The sequence below is a fragment of the Dreissena polymorpha genome, chromosome 7 (assembly GCF_020536995.1).
Source record: "Dreissena polymorpha isolate Duluth1 chromosome 7, UMN_Dpol_1.0, whole genome shotgun sequence".
Taxonomy (NCBI): domain Eukaryota; kingdom Metazoa; phylum Mollusca; class Bivalvia; order Myida; family Dreissenidae; genus Dreissena; species Dreissena polymorpha.
The window spans coordinates 76,148,759-76,166,762 of NC_068361.1; the positions used below are offsets into that span (position 1 = coordinate 76,148,759).

An 18,004-nucleotide genomic window follows, 5' to 3' on the forward strand; every position below is an offset into this window, starting at 1 on the left:
TTTTTGTTATTTTTTACTACCAAATTGTTCACATTTTTTTAAAAGTGTTTTTAAACAACTGGAACAATTTTCGGACTCACCTTGCGATGATATTTCCATTTGAAACAACAATAAAACCTGCTAAAATCACAAATCTTTCATGATCACAAACAAACTACTGACTTACTGAAAATTGTAGGGGTAAAACATTTCAAGTTTTATTCTAACTTATGACTGGTTTCCATCTGACATCAAGACAAAATACTTTGATGAAAGTGCTTAGTTAATTGGGGTCAATTTCAAGCAGTGTAACACAATCACCACCTGGCAACAATGCAAGCACAGGTATGAATGAGTTTTATAGAGAGTAGGATAGGTGAATGAAAAGTCAAATAAGATTCATTTGTAACACTTCTTGTTGTTTTATTAGTTTTACCACTATGTTGAATTTCTGCAGAAATATAGATAACAATCTGAAGTAATGGCAATAATTAAATTGAGTAATGCAATAATTATAATGAGATATTTTGGTTGTGGTAAATGTTTCTGAATCCATTACCAGTATCAACACCATCATCATCATCAACATTGTGCACCAACATCCGCATTACCACTAGAGTGTTAACACGGTTTTAATATATAGTCATATTATGAAAACTGCCGCTACCCTGGCGGCTATACTGTTCAACGAACTGTAACCATTTTCGAACTCAGCCAAGCTAACATTAAAACAAATCTTTGGACCAAGTTCCATGAAGATTGGACTATAAATGTGACTTCTACAGTGTTAACAAGGTTTCACTATAGCCATATAATCAAAACTGCCCCGCCCCCCGGCGGCCATATTTTTTAACAGACTAGAACCATTTTCTAACTCAGCCTAGCTATCATAAGAACAGATGTTCTGACCAAGATTCATGAAAATTGGACAATAAATGTGACGCCGAGAGCGTTAACAAGGTTTAACTATAACAATATAAGAAATACTGCCCGCCCCCGGCGGCAATGTTTTTCAACGAACTGGAACCATTTAAGAACTCAGCCGAGATATCATTGAGGCAAATGTTATGACCAAGTTTCATGAAGATTGGACAAAAAATAGGGCTTCTAGGGAGTTAACAAGGTTTACTAAAGCAATATAAGCAAAACTGCCTCGCCCCCTGGCGGTCATGATTTTCAACCAACTGAAACTATTTTAGAACTCAGCCGAGATATCATTAGAAAAAATGTACTGACCAAGTTTCATGAAGTTTGGACTAAAAATAAGACTTCTAGAGTGTTAACAAGGTTTTACTATAGCACTATAACGAAAACTGCCCCGCACCCGTGTTTTTCAACTGACCAGAACCATTTTTTAACTCACCTGAGATATAATTGGCAAAAATGTTCTGACACAGTTTGTTGAAGATCGGAAAAAAGTGTATCTTCTAGAGTGTACACAAGCTTTTTCTTTAATTTGGTCTAGTGACCTAGTTTTCGTTCTCAAGTGACCCAGTTTCGAACTCGACCATGCTATCATTGGGACAAATCTTCTGACCAAGTTTCATGAAGATCAGACACTAAATGTGGCTTCTAAAGTGTTAACAGGAAAAATGTTGACGACGAACGACGGACAAAAGGTGATCCAACAAGCTCACCATGACCACATTGTGCTCAGGTGAGCTAATAATTTTATTCACGAAAGTAGCATTTATTTTTATGTTTTGTCGAAATTTACGCTCGGCACTCCCGTAAAAAAGGAAAAAAAACCTTAGTCGAAAGAATTGTAAACAGTGATTAATACAATAAAATAATAAAGCTTTAAACCGTATTTATCTTGTATTATCAAAGGTTCGTTTTTATTTCTTTACAAACTTGCACAACACCATTTCTCTGATAATATAGCCTTAACTTGCGTACATAAGGCAATGTTTAAGAATGCTATGTTTGACGCGTCAAATTTTGTTATATATTAATAATGTTTGTCATGTATTAAACTGGTCTTTTTGTTGTTTCTTTTCACTTGCCGCAAAATGTGTATCTGTTCCTTTACGAACCTTGCTTTTTCATTAAGGGCGTTAATCTGAATGAGAACATTTTAATCAGTAGACGTTAATAATATGAAATATATGTCGAAAACGTAAAACCAAACTATTGAATAAATACATATGTATTTCTTACAACGTTGAATTAAGGCATAAGACATTGACACACCAGACACTGCATTTTGTATATTTTATAACGACAAGACATCGTTTTATCTTGATTGCTTTCGTATATATAAGAATAATACCTTGTCATCAACATAATTGTGTTTCTTTTTCACTTTCGTCACCAGTTGTGTCATCTTTTCCACCAGGTTATGGTGCTTCTCTTCTAAGTTCTTTATCATAACTTGAACCTTTGCAAAATCCTTAAGAAAAATGATGTCGATATTCATTATTTTCTACAATGCTGATTTCCTGATTTCTATCACCAAATTTAAACATGTTATCTTTATTCATGAGATAATCATAATTAACTATACTAGGTCCGCATCGATCTTTCTCTTATTAACACGTTCTTATTACTTCGTTTTTGGAATATTAAACTTTCAGTTAATCAATCTTTAAACAGGTCCCTTTAAATATAAGCATTCAAAAAAACTCATGTGAAACATCTAAACTCTGAGCTGCACCATTTTCATTGCTAATAAACCGGATTATCAGGAAACTCAGTGTTTGCGTATTTTCAGTTAAAACAGGTTACCTGAACTTTAATGTAGACGTCAAGGCCTGGTACGATATTCTTGCGAATGCAGCCAGAGAGAGCCTGGTCTCTGTTTACGAACGTTATACTTTGGCATTTCCACTGGGAAGCAAACACAGCCAAGAAATCTTCAAATTGATCACTCTCCGGCGCCTTTATATACACTGAAAGTAAAAAACAAAACAAAAAAAAACAAGCAACTTAACCTATTATGGATTCCTTAATTATTGGATTTTTATAGGACAATTTGCATAAGACCAAATCGAGTTAGATAATCATGGCATTGAAGTAGCATTCAAATTCCTTACATAAGCCTGTAGAAGGGCTAGTAAGAAATTGTGGATACTGTTTGTCTGAAACATCGATCCTGTCTTTCTAGTCAATTTCTTATGCACCTTACATCAGCTGTACACGATCGAAGGTAGATTCGAGATCGCCATTATACCAGTTGTACTGAAATAAGAGGTGTTATTCCAACAAAATCAATCATGTTATTATAAATCATAACTTGTTTAATAAGTATGAGCACTCCAGTAAAGCATCTGTAAGTATACTACTTCTATAAAATATTTTTATATACTGTGTACCACCCCATTGGTGCAAAAAGGTACCATGTGCCATTAAATTTTAATAACTCTTGATACCTTTTTGCACCAATTGGGTGATTGCCTTTTTTATTACACACATTAATAACAAAATGTTAACTGTCACCCAAAGTGTCACCACATGAAGTTAAAGTTGGACCAAACTCCAACAGGTGGTTTCAAAGTTATTTGACACAAAATGTTAACGCGGCACGACAGAACAGACTATTTCATCTTGACCTTAGCATTAAAGTTCATCGGCATTAACATACATATACAATAACAGCATGCTTTTAAAGTAAATACAAAACATCATAACTTACAAGTCATATGCACAAGAAATAAACATCTTTTTGTGAGAATTTTACATGGATGAGGTTAATACACAGTAACTAAATAATGTCAAACGTTGTTTAATAATTGCAACAATAACTTTATTATTCTGTACTGAATTTTTTTAAGTGATAACATATACTAATTTCAAACTTCATATAGAATTTATTTTTTTACATTCAAAAATACATTTATATGAAGTCAAGACACCTTTAAATGTATCAATCTAACTTTATGGTTGAATGGTATTTTCAGTCCAGTTAAATAAGCTTTCATACATGTATATAGAATTCGGACGCGGAAAGATGGACGTTGATCGGTGACTACTTCCTCACTCTAACGATTCTTTCTCAGATGAACAAAAATGCGAACACAAAATCACAGCGAGTCCCAGTATTAATGTAAGCAGCCCCCCCCCCCCCTGGCTCAACAATTCTTCACATTTGATCAGTATTACGGTGTTTCATAAAGAACAATTTAAAGCCAAATGGAAATTTCTTGAGCCAAATGTTCTTATTTGTAGCCATTGCTAATTTGTCGAATGGCAGGGCAGGCCCTGATGTAAGAAGTATTGTGCTGCCATGACCTTAACGTTACATAAAGCAAGAATAGATAGGCACTTTTCAAATTTTGAAACCAAGTCAAGGTCGCGGGAACATTCAGATTACTAGTATCTGTCTTATATGAGCCTTGTTCTGGGAAAACGGGGCATAACGCATGTGCGTTAAATGCCATCCAAGATATCTTATCCCTTATCAGGGACGAAACGTTTCGCCTGTTCGTTTGAACAAAAGTACCATACAAATGGAGAGCATCGTCTCTGAATAGCCTGTGAGGACTTTACGGACGAATATTGGATGACAATTGACGAAAATGCATTAAGCCCAGATTTCCCAGAACGAGACTCACATTCATCGGAATTTGTACAATCACAAACTTACGTCAAAAACTACCTTTAAGGGGTCCGGATATTGCGTGAGACAGAAAATGCTTGCATTGGTATTGCAATTTTCCTGGCGCTGATACAGTTCCTCGGTAAGAAATGGCATAAACGGACTGAGGGACGAAGGAATGTGTCCACCACAAACTACAGAGCATCTCGAACACCTGGGGCGGTGGGTGTGTCCATCATCTTCTTTGAATATTCCTGTAATGAGGCATAACAAAAGTCGCTGTGGCGTAGTGGATATGGTGTCCACCAAGCAAACGGGAGGTCACAGGTTCTATCCCCATTGAGCGTTCATTAGATCTCCCATAAAGACAGCAAGTAATGGTTTTACTTAGTAAACGGGCTCGAGTGCATTTCAATAAGCCTAGTAGGGCTTTTGATGCAATCGATATATAAATATTTTTAAACAAAATAAGCATAACAAACCCTACAATTTGACAATTATTACCCTGACTTCTTAGGTTTATTGATAAAAAAGTTATGTACTTTTATACTTTTCAAATCTTGTCATCGGGTGAATTTAGTTGTTTGTTACAATATACCAATAGATATAACCTGGATTGAACCTTATAAGCAATAACATTTTGAAAATTAAAACTAGCATACGGACCAATGCTCATTATTTCACGGTGTTCTCAAACTTTGATTCATGTGTATTTGAATTACCTTGATTTTTAATATATGGTACTTTACTTTGCCGATAATTACACAATACAATGATAACTGACGTTAAGCTATACTATAAATCTCAATTTTGTGAAATTGCTGGTTAGTTTGATTTTCTCAAATAGTACTTTTCAGCGTTGCAACTCAGTCTCCACCTTTGGAACTTAAAACAATTTGAGAAGAATTCGTGTACACTGCTGAAATGAAATCAGTTTGCTAATGAAGAAAAGTGAAAATTATCAATTACTCCAAAAAGGTTTTCGAATGTATACCAAAGTACAATGAACAACTTGCGTTCACACGATGTAAGAAATATGAAGCCATGGCCGAAGAACCATATTGTCTTTATGAACTGAAGGCCGACAGGAACATTAACATCAGGTTTCATGCTGAAGTCTCGATGTTAAAATTAGTTTCTGATTTACCTCGGAAAAATGTAGACATATACGCACAAACCTAAGGAAATAATTAACATATCTTGACAAAGCATTTTATTAACGACTCTCTAGATTCCGGCGCAACAACGATTATTGGCATATTTGAATTGGCACACAGCACATTTATAATTATAGCTGATAGTTCAAACAAGACCGCTAAATTGTTAGATAGACGTCTTAGACTTGTGTCACGTCTTTCTGTGCTTAGCAAACCGACGTAAATGTGCAGTATAAGTGCATGTAGCGCGGCTGTGATATTTTACGACTTTGGTATTCTCCGATTTATTTGCATAAACCACGAACGCATGAGAGTAGAAAGAATAGTAAAACTAAAACCTAACTGCTCCGGTATTGGATACACGAACAACAATGTATGTGTTACAAATACCCGAGTAATCTACAAGTATATAATTTCAGGACAAATGAAACGAAAAATCTTCGTTAAATATGGTATGTTATCAAAGATGTTTAAGCTCACATGTTCAACTCAAACGGTACACCGTTTAGGCCGCTGTTCGTCCGTCGTTCGTTGTGCTTTAAATGTTTCATTCAATTATAATCTCCTAAACCGCTTGAAGGATTTAAATTAAACTTCAATTGAATGACTGACCCTCTTTCGAAGTTCAAATTGTTCCGGTTGTCTACATATGTTGGTCAAACGAGATGAAAACACCTTTTTAAAAGTTATTCCTCTCTAAACACCATTTCTTGCTTAGGTCTTTGTTAAATATTTGGTCTTTAACTCCGTATAGTAGTCCTCTTTTATGCCTATAAAAGTAATCAACCCGCCGGAGTCGAAACTATCCCCGTCCAAACGTTCACATGAAATTTCTAGACTGATATAGTTAATAAATGTAACAATCTCAAATGTTCCGCAAGGGACATGGGATAAATAGTTGGTTTGCAACATAGTATGGTGTTATTTTACCAAGTATGTTTATTTCATTCCCGACGTCACACTTGCCTAGATCTCGAGGATACTTGTTAGGATAGATTAAGAATACCGTGATGACAGAAGTTCGTCAGTACTGACCCCTTGACAGATTTTCGGCTCAATTCTAATATAGTTCTGACAACATCACAAAAACAGCTCTGAACATTAAGATGTATATAGTTTATTACTTTTAAATCTCTGGAACCGCAAGGATCAGGGGTATTCAATTTACCGTACAATGTAGTTACGAGGTCCTCTACAAAGTTTGTGCAAACCATTCCCCGGAAGTCAATTCTACGCGGCAATGGTCCCGTGAATTGTACACAATTTTATTGTGACATAATTTAAGAAATCTCCTTTTTGAACACCAAGGTGAAGAGACGTTATGTTTTGCAAGGAACATTACCTAGTGGTCTTCAACTAAGTGTGTTGAAAGCTTACCTCTGAGGGCAAAAATTTGGCTATGGCTGGGGTGTGTGGGTGATCATGTTTTATATTGAATTATTAAGTAAATTAATTTCATAAAAACTATTATTACAACCACACAGCAGACACCTTTGAAATTGGGTGTATGACATTACACCGAGGGCCTTAACATAGATAGTTCAAATATTGCCCATGTGTTCGAAACTGGACATGCACAACGACAGAAGAGCGATCTAAGGCCACTTTAGCCTTGTTGTTGATAAATATTATTATAACACATAATACAGATGTTATTAAATGTCGTGAATCAAAATCATTATATTAATAAGATTATTAAATGGAAATTAACCAACTGGACATGTTTTAAAATAGAACTAACTGGACAAGCACACACAAATTATCACTTACATCACCCTTCACCTCTTTAAATGATTAAATTATGTACTTTGAATGTAAACGGGCTAAATAATAAAGATAAACGAATTAAAGTCTTAAACTGGTTAGATGAAAAAAATATAGTATATGCCTATTACAAGAAAGTCACTTGACACATACTTTAGGACAAACCTTAAAGGATGAATCGGACGGAGACAGCTATCTCAGTGGACAACATACTAATAAACAAGGCATTGCCTTTCTGATAAAAAATAATATAGGGATCACAGTCGATAACTTTAACGAAATAATAATTGGCAGACAAGCAAGTATAGATATCAAAATACACGAAACACAAATAACATTAATCAACGTCTACGGCCCTAACATAGACAATTCCACATTTTACGAAAAATTACAATCCTTTATAATTAATAACCAAGATAAAAAATTTATAATCGGTGGTGATTTCAATACTGTCCTGAAGCCATTATTAGTTAAAAAGAATGGAAACCTTTATACTCATACTAAAAATAGAAACATTTTAAATAACATAATTGAAAACTACAATATGATAAACATCTGGCGTGCAATACATCAAAACGAAAGCGAATTCACCGGGCACTCAAACACAAAACCAACAATATTTTGTAGATTAGACTATTTTTTAATATCTGAATCTCTTTGCAACATTATCGACACATGTAACATAAAACCAGGATTTATGGCTGACCACTCTATAGTTGAACTTAAACTGCACAATACACAACCTGCAGCCGATTGTATAAACAATTTAACCACAAGGTAACCACAAGATCGCAGTAACCGCTGTGGTTACCGCGGTGATTTGTAACCCACCTCTATGAGCTGGTTAGACGCTGGTTACCACACGGACTACTGACCAACATGGCGGACGTACTTTTTTTAGACACAGACGACAGCGACGATTTCGACGAAATTGACTTACAAACGAATGGACTTGATGACGACGAACTGCGCCGAAGGTATAGGTTTTCTGCCCAGAGCCTTGACCGACTTGTCGACCTCTTGGACCCTATTTTACGACGACAGACGCAACGAAACAGTTCTCTGTCAACACGGCAGCAGATACTTATAACTCTTCGATTCTTGGCTACTGGGAATTTTCTTCAGGTTATCGGCGACACCTTCGGCGTTGACATAGCTACTGTTTCTCGGGTTATCACCGCTGTCGTTGACGCTATTTTCGGACTGAAGGACCGTTTCACTAAATTTCCAACCAGCGACGAAGACCGACGCCGAGCGACTTATGACTTCTTCCGGGTTCGGGGGTTCCCTTCTGTCATTGGTTGTATAGACGGAACCCACATCCGTCTTCTATCACCCGGGCAGCCCGACGAAGCAGCGTACGTCAACAGAAAACACTATCACTCGATCAACGTACAGGCAACTTGTGACAGAGACGGTAAGCCAATTTGTATTATTGATCTCCAGGATAAACTGCATTAATTTTTAAATCCATGGAATCTTATCCAAAAAACGTGGTTCATATTTCATTATTTTAATGATGTTCACAATGCAAGAATTTCGTCTTAATATATTAAACAATACATCATAAAACGAAATGATCGCACCAATTTTCAATAACAAATCATACTATCCACTTTAAACATAAATGACTGCTGTCCATGTGCACATCCACGTTTATTTAACCCCGTTTCCTTTCCTATAAAAATGCGACTGTATCTGCGACTTAACGTGTGAAAACTGGCTAAATCCACTCAGTTTTCTCTGAATGCATATACATGACTACACAGTTCGTGTACATTGAAATTTTGGACATTGAGGTTCCCTACGGGATACCCACTGAAAAAGCTTGTATTTACCCATATGTAAAATGTTTAAATATTGAAAGCTAAGGTTTAGTTTGATAGTTTGATTGTTTATTATCATTGGAGGTAGATATTACAATATGTTTATATTGCAAATGTGTATTAACTAAGACAATTTCTCTGTAAGAATTGAATTATAATTCATTTATGGTGCATGCAAAATATAATATTTAAATTTGGACCAAAAATCTTCATTAAAAATTGTAATAACTTTTTGTGTCTTTGAACAAGACATAAAAATAAAATTTCCCAAGAGAAAGAAATTGCACATTTTATAAGTGTTTTCTCTAAAATAGCCCATTATATATCTAATTTGTTTTACAAACATTATGTAAATGAGAAATATTACATACGATTATTTTTTGTCACATACAAGTGCATGTAAAGCACTATAATCATTGAGTTTTGTATGTTTTTAGAACACAAATAATTAATTTTATATTTCTATGTTGATAGAAATATAAAATTAATTATTTGTTTTGTAAAAGAATTCTAACAGTTAAGACTACTGCAAAGCTGCTTTACATTTAAAACAACATCATTTTCTCTTATTTAACTCAAGATAAATCTCTAATCAAAGCGCTGAAGGCACTGAAGATGTTCGCTATTGCATAATTTAACACGCAATTCATTTTTGAAAATCAATCGCAAGTTTAAAATGAACACACTCCATTCAACTTTATAAAGTGTGTGTCATTGCGCACGGGTCGAATTTTGTGTGCACTTTTTATCATCCTTATTATTTCATAGAAATAACTAAGACAAAATAAAAACAACATGCTTTTTGGAAGTTCTGAAAGCATAGAAAGTATGATGAAAATGGTTATGAGAACTTAATATAAAGAAAATTTGCAGTCACCATCATATTAAAGGAATATTTTTCTGATATCAAATGACTATCTCACCAAGAATATAAATTCATAATGAAAGTTCCGTGTACAAAACATTTGATTTTTGACACCATATACAAATTCAAAATATACAATAATCTTCGTATCTTGTATATGGAGGAATAAAAGTATATAAACATTGCTGTTTATTCTTTACTTGTTACCCGAGCAGTTCACACGGTGTCAACAACGCTAACATAAACATAGGTATAGAGCACTAATGCGCTTTTAGGCGTAGCTGTTTCAGTTTTCATCTTAGTGACTTTTACATAACGCCAACAGACACGCATGAATATTTTCGAATATTTAATAAGCTGATTCGAGATACAACCTCTGAATTTTTGCTACATCACTGCGTATGTGCTCAATTCATAGGATGTAGCACTGTTCAGTGTAAGGAATTCCGGACTTCTGTCTGTATGCTCAAACGACACAAATTGTGGCCCTGTTACAATTACGCGTTACAATCCATCTCGCAGAATTTCACTTTCGCCTCCAAGATGAGAAAACAATCATTAGCGAAATAGTATAGTGTCACGATAAGAGAAAATCGTTTAATTATCATACCACAATGTTCGCCGTACTTGGTCAGCATGTCTGGAAATCATTCCTTAATGTGTGGATAGGCTGCCATTATTAACAAGTTTGCTATTTTGAATTCAATTTTGTATCGAAAAGCATTGTTCTTAAATGTGGCATTTTCAATTCGCAATGAGATTTGTAATGACCTCGTCATGCGAAAATGGGTCTTATTCCATTTGCGCCCATCATATAAATAGCCCACTCAGCTATCCCTCCTTCTGGTAAGGAGAAACATAACATATTGAGTGATTTTAAAGCGAACAGCATCGTCATGGCCTGACTGCGCAAAAGCACATGTTGGGTTTAACAAACGCTTGCCGAAACGCATAAGACCCATTTTCGCATGACGGCGCTATTGACGTGTGATTTAAATGTGTCGAAAGAAAACTGTGTTTAAATCAAATATAAATATACGATATATTTCGATAGTGAAGAAAGATACTCATAACAAGGCATATGAGGACACATATGAAGTGCTCTCCCGTAGAATATTTTTATTTACTCACACTAATGTGTGGTTTGACAAATCTAACACACATTTCATGCGGTGAATATGCAGCTTACAAGTGAAAAACACAACACAATAGTTTAACTTTTGTTTAATTGTATTTAATTATTTAGAAAAGTAAATTGCTAACTTTATTTCAAAGTCAGCGTATACGCCGACTACATTTTTAAAAGACATTTATTGTTATAAATATATTTAATATAATATATTTAGTTGTTTTCGGTTTTAGCGATTATAAAGCATTTTCGAGGTTGCCTATAGTATGCCTGTAGTAATTGACGAACTCATATCCAACTGTCTATGTATTGAGAACTGTGAATATAAACAAGCTAATCCTTCTACTAACCTTCTACTTTTGCGTTGCTAGCACCCATAAATACAAAAGATCGCCGCTATCTGTTCAGAACTAAAGAACGTTTTCAGAAATACGCGCTGTAGTAGCATGACCGAGGTTATGAAACAGGTCATTCGTATTATTATTATAAATTGTTTGTTATATTCGGGTTTAGCGATTATGAAACATTTTGTTTTGTTTTTGTCTATCGTATCGCTGAAGCTATTGTTGAACTTATGTTCGACGTTTTATAAATTGAGAATATAAATAAGCGTCAACTTTTCCCCGAATCTCTCAATTTACGACCTACGACTACGTAATTGAGTTGTATGTGAGAGCGTAACCTATTGCGTTGTTATAACCCGTAAACTTTCCTTTGTTTATCGACAGGCGCATCTATTAATAGCCTCATATCATGAATGCCAAAACACCCGCGAAAAAAGAACCACGTGATCAAATAGGACGCTAAACGCAAATACCATGCGACTACGACTTTTATTATCGCTCCGCAATTCCTTTGAAGCCGGAGCCTTGTGGTTGCTATTACGTAAAGAATTGACCTCTAACTGAAGTAAGCAAAGGAAACGCAGCACCCAATTGACCCATTCCTTCTATGTGCGAAGGCAGATTGAATTTAAATAATGTATGGTTTGCCTATTATAACACACATTATAATGCGGTAAATATGCGACTAACAAGTAAAAAACACTATAATTAAACTTTTGTTTTGAATTTAGTTATTAAGAAACCTAAATTCCAAACCTTATTTCAAAACAGCAAGACTACATTTTTTAGATAATATTCTTGTTAAATTTAAATGTTTTTTTAACAGTTTCAGCGATAATGAAACATTTTTTATGTTGTCTATCGTATCCCTGTAATAATTGTTGAACTCGTGGTCAACGTATTATTAATTAAGACCTGTGAATATAAACAAGCGTAACCTTATACTAGTGCGTTAATCTCGCCCGGACTCCCCTTTGTTTATCGCCAGCCGCAGAGTTATGAATGAGCTGAGCGAAAATACTACATCACGCAGACGCAGCAGAAAGTGGACTATTTTAATCATTCATAAACAATCTCCTCCGCGACACGTACAATACGATCATTGTTTATTGATTCTTTTCTATAAAACACCGCTCGAAAATATTGAATGTAACACGATATTAATATAATGTTTCCATTGGTGATAAAACATAATTGGAGAACTCAAACCTCTTGCATAAATTATACAACTCTTTCTTGCGCGGATACGCAAGCGGGTATTGGGTTAATCATACCTAGGCCGTATCGACCTGGATTTCACATCAAGCCCTTTAGACGGTCGCTAAAGCGACCATCTAAAAATAGTTCATCTATTGTAAATCTAATGCAGTAATAGTGAGGACATCCATTAAATTAAACAAAAGATTTTAATGTTAAAAAATCTTGAGTTACATATTTACAAATTGCAAATCAAATAAATTTTACATGTTATCTTTGTTAACTATTAAAATATGTTTAATTGTGTTATCTGGTAACAGAATCTATCAAAGGACATTGTTTTATTTAATCTACTTATAAAAACTTCAGCTAAAATTAAAATTCACATACATTCTTAGCATAGCATAATTATACAAAATAACAACCCTGAGATTCCTATGTAAATTAATTATGATACACGGAATAAAATGTTTAGCTCATGTTTTAAATCCATTTTCAATAGGGAATTTTACAAGCATGAATGCCTGCTGGCCAGGAAGCTGCCATGATGCCCACGTTTTCAGGATTTCCAACGTTGGCAGCCATTTAGAAGCAAATCATCAAGGTAAATGCATAAAAATGGTATTACCTCATATAATGTTGAAAGTTATTTATTTATTTAACATGTAGAGTTTTACTAGTATGTTCATGTTGTGACTTCCATAGAACTCTAGTATTTTATAATAAAGTAAAGATAGACTGTGAGGTAGTCATGTACTTAATCCTAAAATACATTATACCTTACAACCTGAAAGAGGCCCAGGATACTTTAAAATTAACAACAGCATCTTATTAGATACACAATATCAAACACAAATAAAACAGGAAATATTAAGTACAGTTCAAAATAATAAAGATGCAAACCCAAACACCTTATGGGAAGTAATTAAAGGAAATATACGTAACTCAACAATTAGATACACATCATCTAAACAAAAAGAAACACTTAAACTTGAAACTGAAACCATCAAAACCATTGAAACACTTGAAAAACAATTGCATCAAACAAACACAAATGATACCACCGACATTGAAAATGAAATAACATTAAAAACACAAATATTAGATGGAATCTATCATATACATCTCAATTGAATAATACTAAGAGCGCGTGCACAGCATGTTGAACACAATGAAAAAATACAAAATATTTTGCAAACTTTGAAAAACGTAGAAGTCAACAAAAAACTGTACACAAATTAGTAGTCAATGGCAAAGATATAACAAACAGAAATCAAATACTAGAAGAACAACGTTTATTTTTCGAAAGCCTCTATAAACGAAAAAATGTTGAAAATAACACCCTTTTTAAAAATACACATCAAGCTTTAAACCAGGAGGAAAAACAACTGTGCGACGGATTGCTTAATTAATATGAATATGGATTAGCCCTAAATATGCAAAATAACAAAAGCCCAGGATCTGATGGCATCACAATCGAATTTTATAAAATATTCTGGAATGATATAAAGACGCATCTAATTAATTTACTTAACTATTCATTTAACAACGAAAACTTAACTATGCTACACAAACAAGGTATTATATCACTTATTCCAAATCCTGGAAAAAACTTAGAATCCTTATCAAACTGGCGCCCGATTAGTTTACTAAACAATGATTATAAAATTGCAACAAAAGTATAGCAAACAGAATAAAGAAATATTACCATCAATCATTTCAAAATCTCAATCTGGTTTCATAAAAGGACGTTACATTGGTGAAAAGGTTCGTCTTATCCAAGAATGCATAAACTATTTCAACAATTCAAATAATCCTGGTCTAATATTCTTTGCAGACTTTGAAAAGGCATTTGATTCGCTTGATCATTCATTTATGTTCTCCTGCTTAGAGAATATGAACTTTGGTGAAAGTCTCATTCAATGGGTCAAACTATTCTATATCGATATTAACAGTATAATCATTAACAATGGCTTTTTTTCAAACAGTTTTAACATCGAACGAGGGGTTTGACAAGGATGTCCACTCTCATCATCGCTATTTATTATTTGTATCGAGTATCTATCACATCAAATCCAATCAAATAAACACATAAAAGGCATATCGCTAGAATCTGACGAAGAAATCAAACAATCCCTATTTGCTGACGATGCAACTTATTTTTAAAACGACAATTACGATTCTTTCCATAACCTTATAGAATCGCTAACCCTTTACGGAATGACATCGGGTCTTAAACTAAACAAAAGTAAATGTACTGTGCTACGAGTAGGTAAATTAAAACAAAGTAATGTTCAACATAAAAAAGAAATGAAATTTTATTGGACATCCAATAAAGCCACAACGTTAGGAATTACTTTCACAAATAATGAAATTGATACAGTTCTTAAAAACATACTACCTAAATTACAGAATTTTAAAAACTACTGAAAATCATGGCATCATCGTAAACTTACACCAATCGGAAAAAACACAGTATTGAAAACGTTTGCACTTCCTAAATTAATATATGTATTAACAGTTCTCCCAAATCCACCAAATGATGTTATTAACGATATAAAATCAGCAATATTTAATTTCATATGGGACGGTAGGCCTGATAAAATAAAAAGAACTTAGTTAATTCAATCTGTAGAAAATGGAGGTATACAATTAACGAACATTGACTCATTCTTGAATGCAATCAAATGCAGCTGGGTTAAAAGATACATAGATAATACCGATACGAGTAAATGGAAATTATTCTACCAGAAAATCATAAAAAAGTATGGTGACTCCTTACTATTTGAATGTAACATCAGCAACACTATCTTACATGAAATTGCAAACGAAAACATATTTCTGTCTGATGTTCTATCAGCGTGGAGTGATGTCACTCATAACTAAGAAACCCAAACCAGCAGTAAAATAATGTTCTATAAAGACTGGTTTGAACGAAGCATTAAATATGTCGACCAATTATATGACTACAGAATGAAGGATTTCTACTCTTTTGATAATATATGCTACATATACAAAATACCTTCAAATAATTTTCTGAAGTACTACACACTAATCAAAAGCATACCCATACAAATTAAATCTGAAATCAATACAAATAATACACCATGTACTCAAACAACATTTGTAGAAAACATACTTGGAAGAAAAAACAAAACAAATAAAATACTTTACACACTACAAATTAAAAACCCTACAGAAAACTCCAAAATCCAGAATAAATAGCAAATCCTTTTTGGAGAAAAGGAACTTAATTGGAAACACATATTTACCATGCCATATAAAGCTACTATTGAAAGCACACTGATAAATTTTCAATATAAATACATCCATAGAATTATAGCTGCAAATAAATATCTCTTTAAATGCAAATTATCTAACTCAAATCTGTGTGACTTCTGCAGTGAAAACATTGAAACTATAGAACATCTTTTTTGGGAGTGCAAACACACCCAGCCTATTTGGAATCAATTAATATCTTTTCTTGAACAACATCAACTAAACGTTAAACTATCTTTCTTAAATGTAAGTTTCGGAATAAACTCATTGAAATCAATAGACTGTAATAATATTGTGAATTTTATGGTTATATTGATAAAATATTTTATCTTAAACATGAAGTACAAAAAACAAGTACCAAATTTTAATTGTTTTGTCCATAGTCTTAAACAAACAATCCAGATTGAAAAAGAAATAGCCCTCAGTAATGACACATTACAAATCTTTGAACAAAAATGGAATCGGAATAAATTCTCATAATGTTTTGTCCACTTATATACATTTCATTCTAATGTTAATTTATCTCTCTAAAATAGTTTTGTTTATTTTTTTATATTTTTTTTTCAATCTGACACGATCATTGTGAATATACAACAAAACACACAAGTCCAGTATGCTTTCTTCCGACTTTATACAAATCATCATTTTTCATAACTACTCCTCTGTTGTTCTTTTCTTTTCTCTTTAAAAAAATATATTAGCATATCTTGTATAACATGTCTGAACTTTATTGCTTTGTACAATCACTATGTTGTATGATCATATACATGTTTACAGTGTATGTATGATATTGAATATAAAAAAAAGATTATTAAATGCATGTAATCTTTACACATTCGTTCATTTGTATTGCGGAATTCAATACTGCTCCAGAAGCTGGAGTTTCATTTCTTTATATTATATTTGTTATGTCTATATACAGCACATTTTTTCTTCCTTTGACCTTACAGCCGGTAAGTGTGCCGTAAGCCCCGATGGGACAACTGTGTACGTTAAAACAGACAGTAGTGAGAACTCGTGCCTCACATTCAAGAACTTTGAAACTCTTAACCGCCCTTCAAGTCAAGTCAAGTAAAGTAACTTTTATTTACAAAGTGGGATGCCCGAACAAGTAACAAGCCCTTCTGGTGAAATCAAACTTAGCCGATCAGATGGAGTTCATGTTACAGCCAATGGGCAGGTGCTTGTGTGTTGTCATGGGTCTAAGGAAGTCGTGCAGCTTCACTCGGAAGGTAAAGAGTTACTGGCGTGAATTGCTTTCAGCGGTACTCCTGCATGTGTGGGTGCTTCAGTAAAGAAATGAATATGCTGCTTGTGGATCTCTATGACAGCGATGGAATACACGTGAACAACGTGCATCTGACATAGACTGAGCATATGTAGTAGTGGCTGAGCACATGAACTAATAAAAGTACTTTAAGAACATAAAATATTTCACAAACTCGTTAGTGTGTAATTTTACTTTTCTTAATACATTTTTATTGTATAAGAATCAGAATTGATATAAATGCTTCAATTTCGAAGTTGATCGCGTATGTTATCGGATATTAGTTTTATTTTATTATAATGATGTAAATCTAGTTGACAGTTATATTAATAAGTCTGTATTTGATTGATTGCGCAATGAAGGTTCACTTACTTGTGTTTAATTTTCTAAAGGTTGGACGGTAGTTTAGAAAATATTTCATTTTTTTCTCCTGTTTTTAAAGGATTTACAAATATATGAGACATTCTTCGACACAACCTGTATTAATTTAAAATATATATTGCTATTTTTATTCTTCAATATTCCTTCAAAACGAAATTATATTTGTGTTTATATGACCACCGTTCCATAACAACGTTTTTCCTGGAAATTGCCAAAGTCATAAATTATGCCAAGCCAGAAGCGTATTTAGGTGGGGGGCTAGGGGGCTAAAGCCCCCCC

At 33.7% G+C, this 18,004-nt stretch overlaps 1 protein-coding gene and 1 long non-coding RNA gene across 2 annotated transcripts in view; both read right to left on the reverse strand.

Annotated features, from left to right (window-relative positions):
* LOC127838190 (uncharacterized) overlaps positions 1-2,372 on the reverse strand; it is a 451,449-nt gene extending 449,077 nt beyond the window's left edge. Inside the window, exon 1 of the long non-coding RNA XR_008029707.1 lies at positions 2,360-2,372. This is a non-coding gene — a long non-coding RNA (uncharacterized LOC127838190). The remainder of the gene's footprint in view (positions 1-2,359) is intronic.
* Positions 2,373-3,059: 687 nt separating this feature from the next.
* LOC127838177 (valine--tRNA ligase-like) overlaps positions 3,060-18,004 on the reverse strand; it is a 74,338-nt gene continuing 59,393 nt past the window's right edge. Inside the window, exons 22-23 of the mRNA XM_052365758.1 lie at positions 4,577-4,770; positions 3,060-3,159 (exon numbers count right to left, since the gene is read on the reverse strand). Of these exons, the coding sequence (XP_052221718.1) occupies positions 4,711-4,770 (60 nt within the window). The 3' untranslated portion in view covers positions 3,060-3,159; positions 4,577-4,710. The remainder of the gene's footprint in view (positions 3,160-4,576; positions 4,771-18,004) is intronic.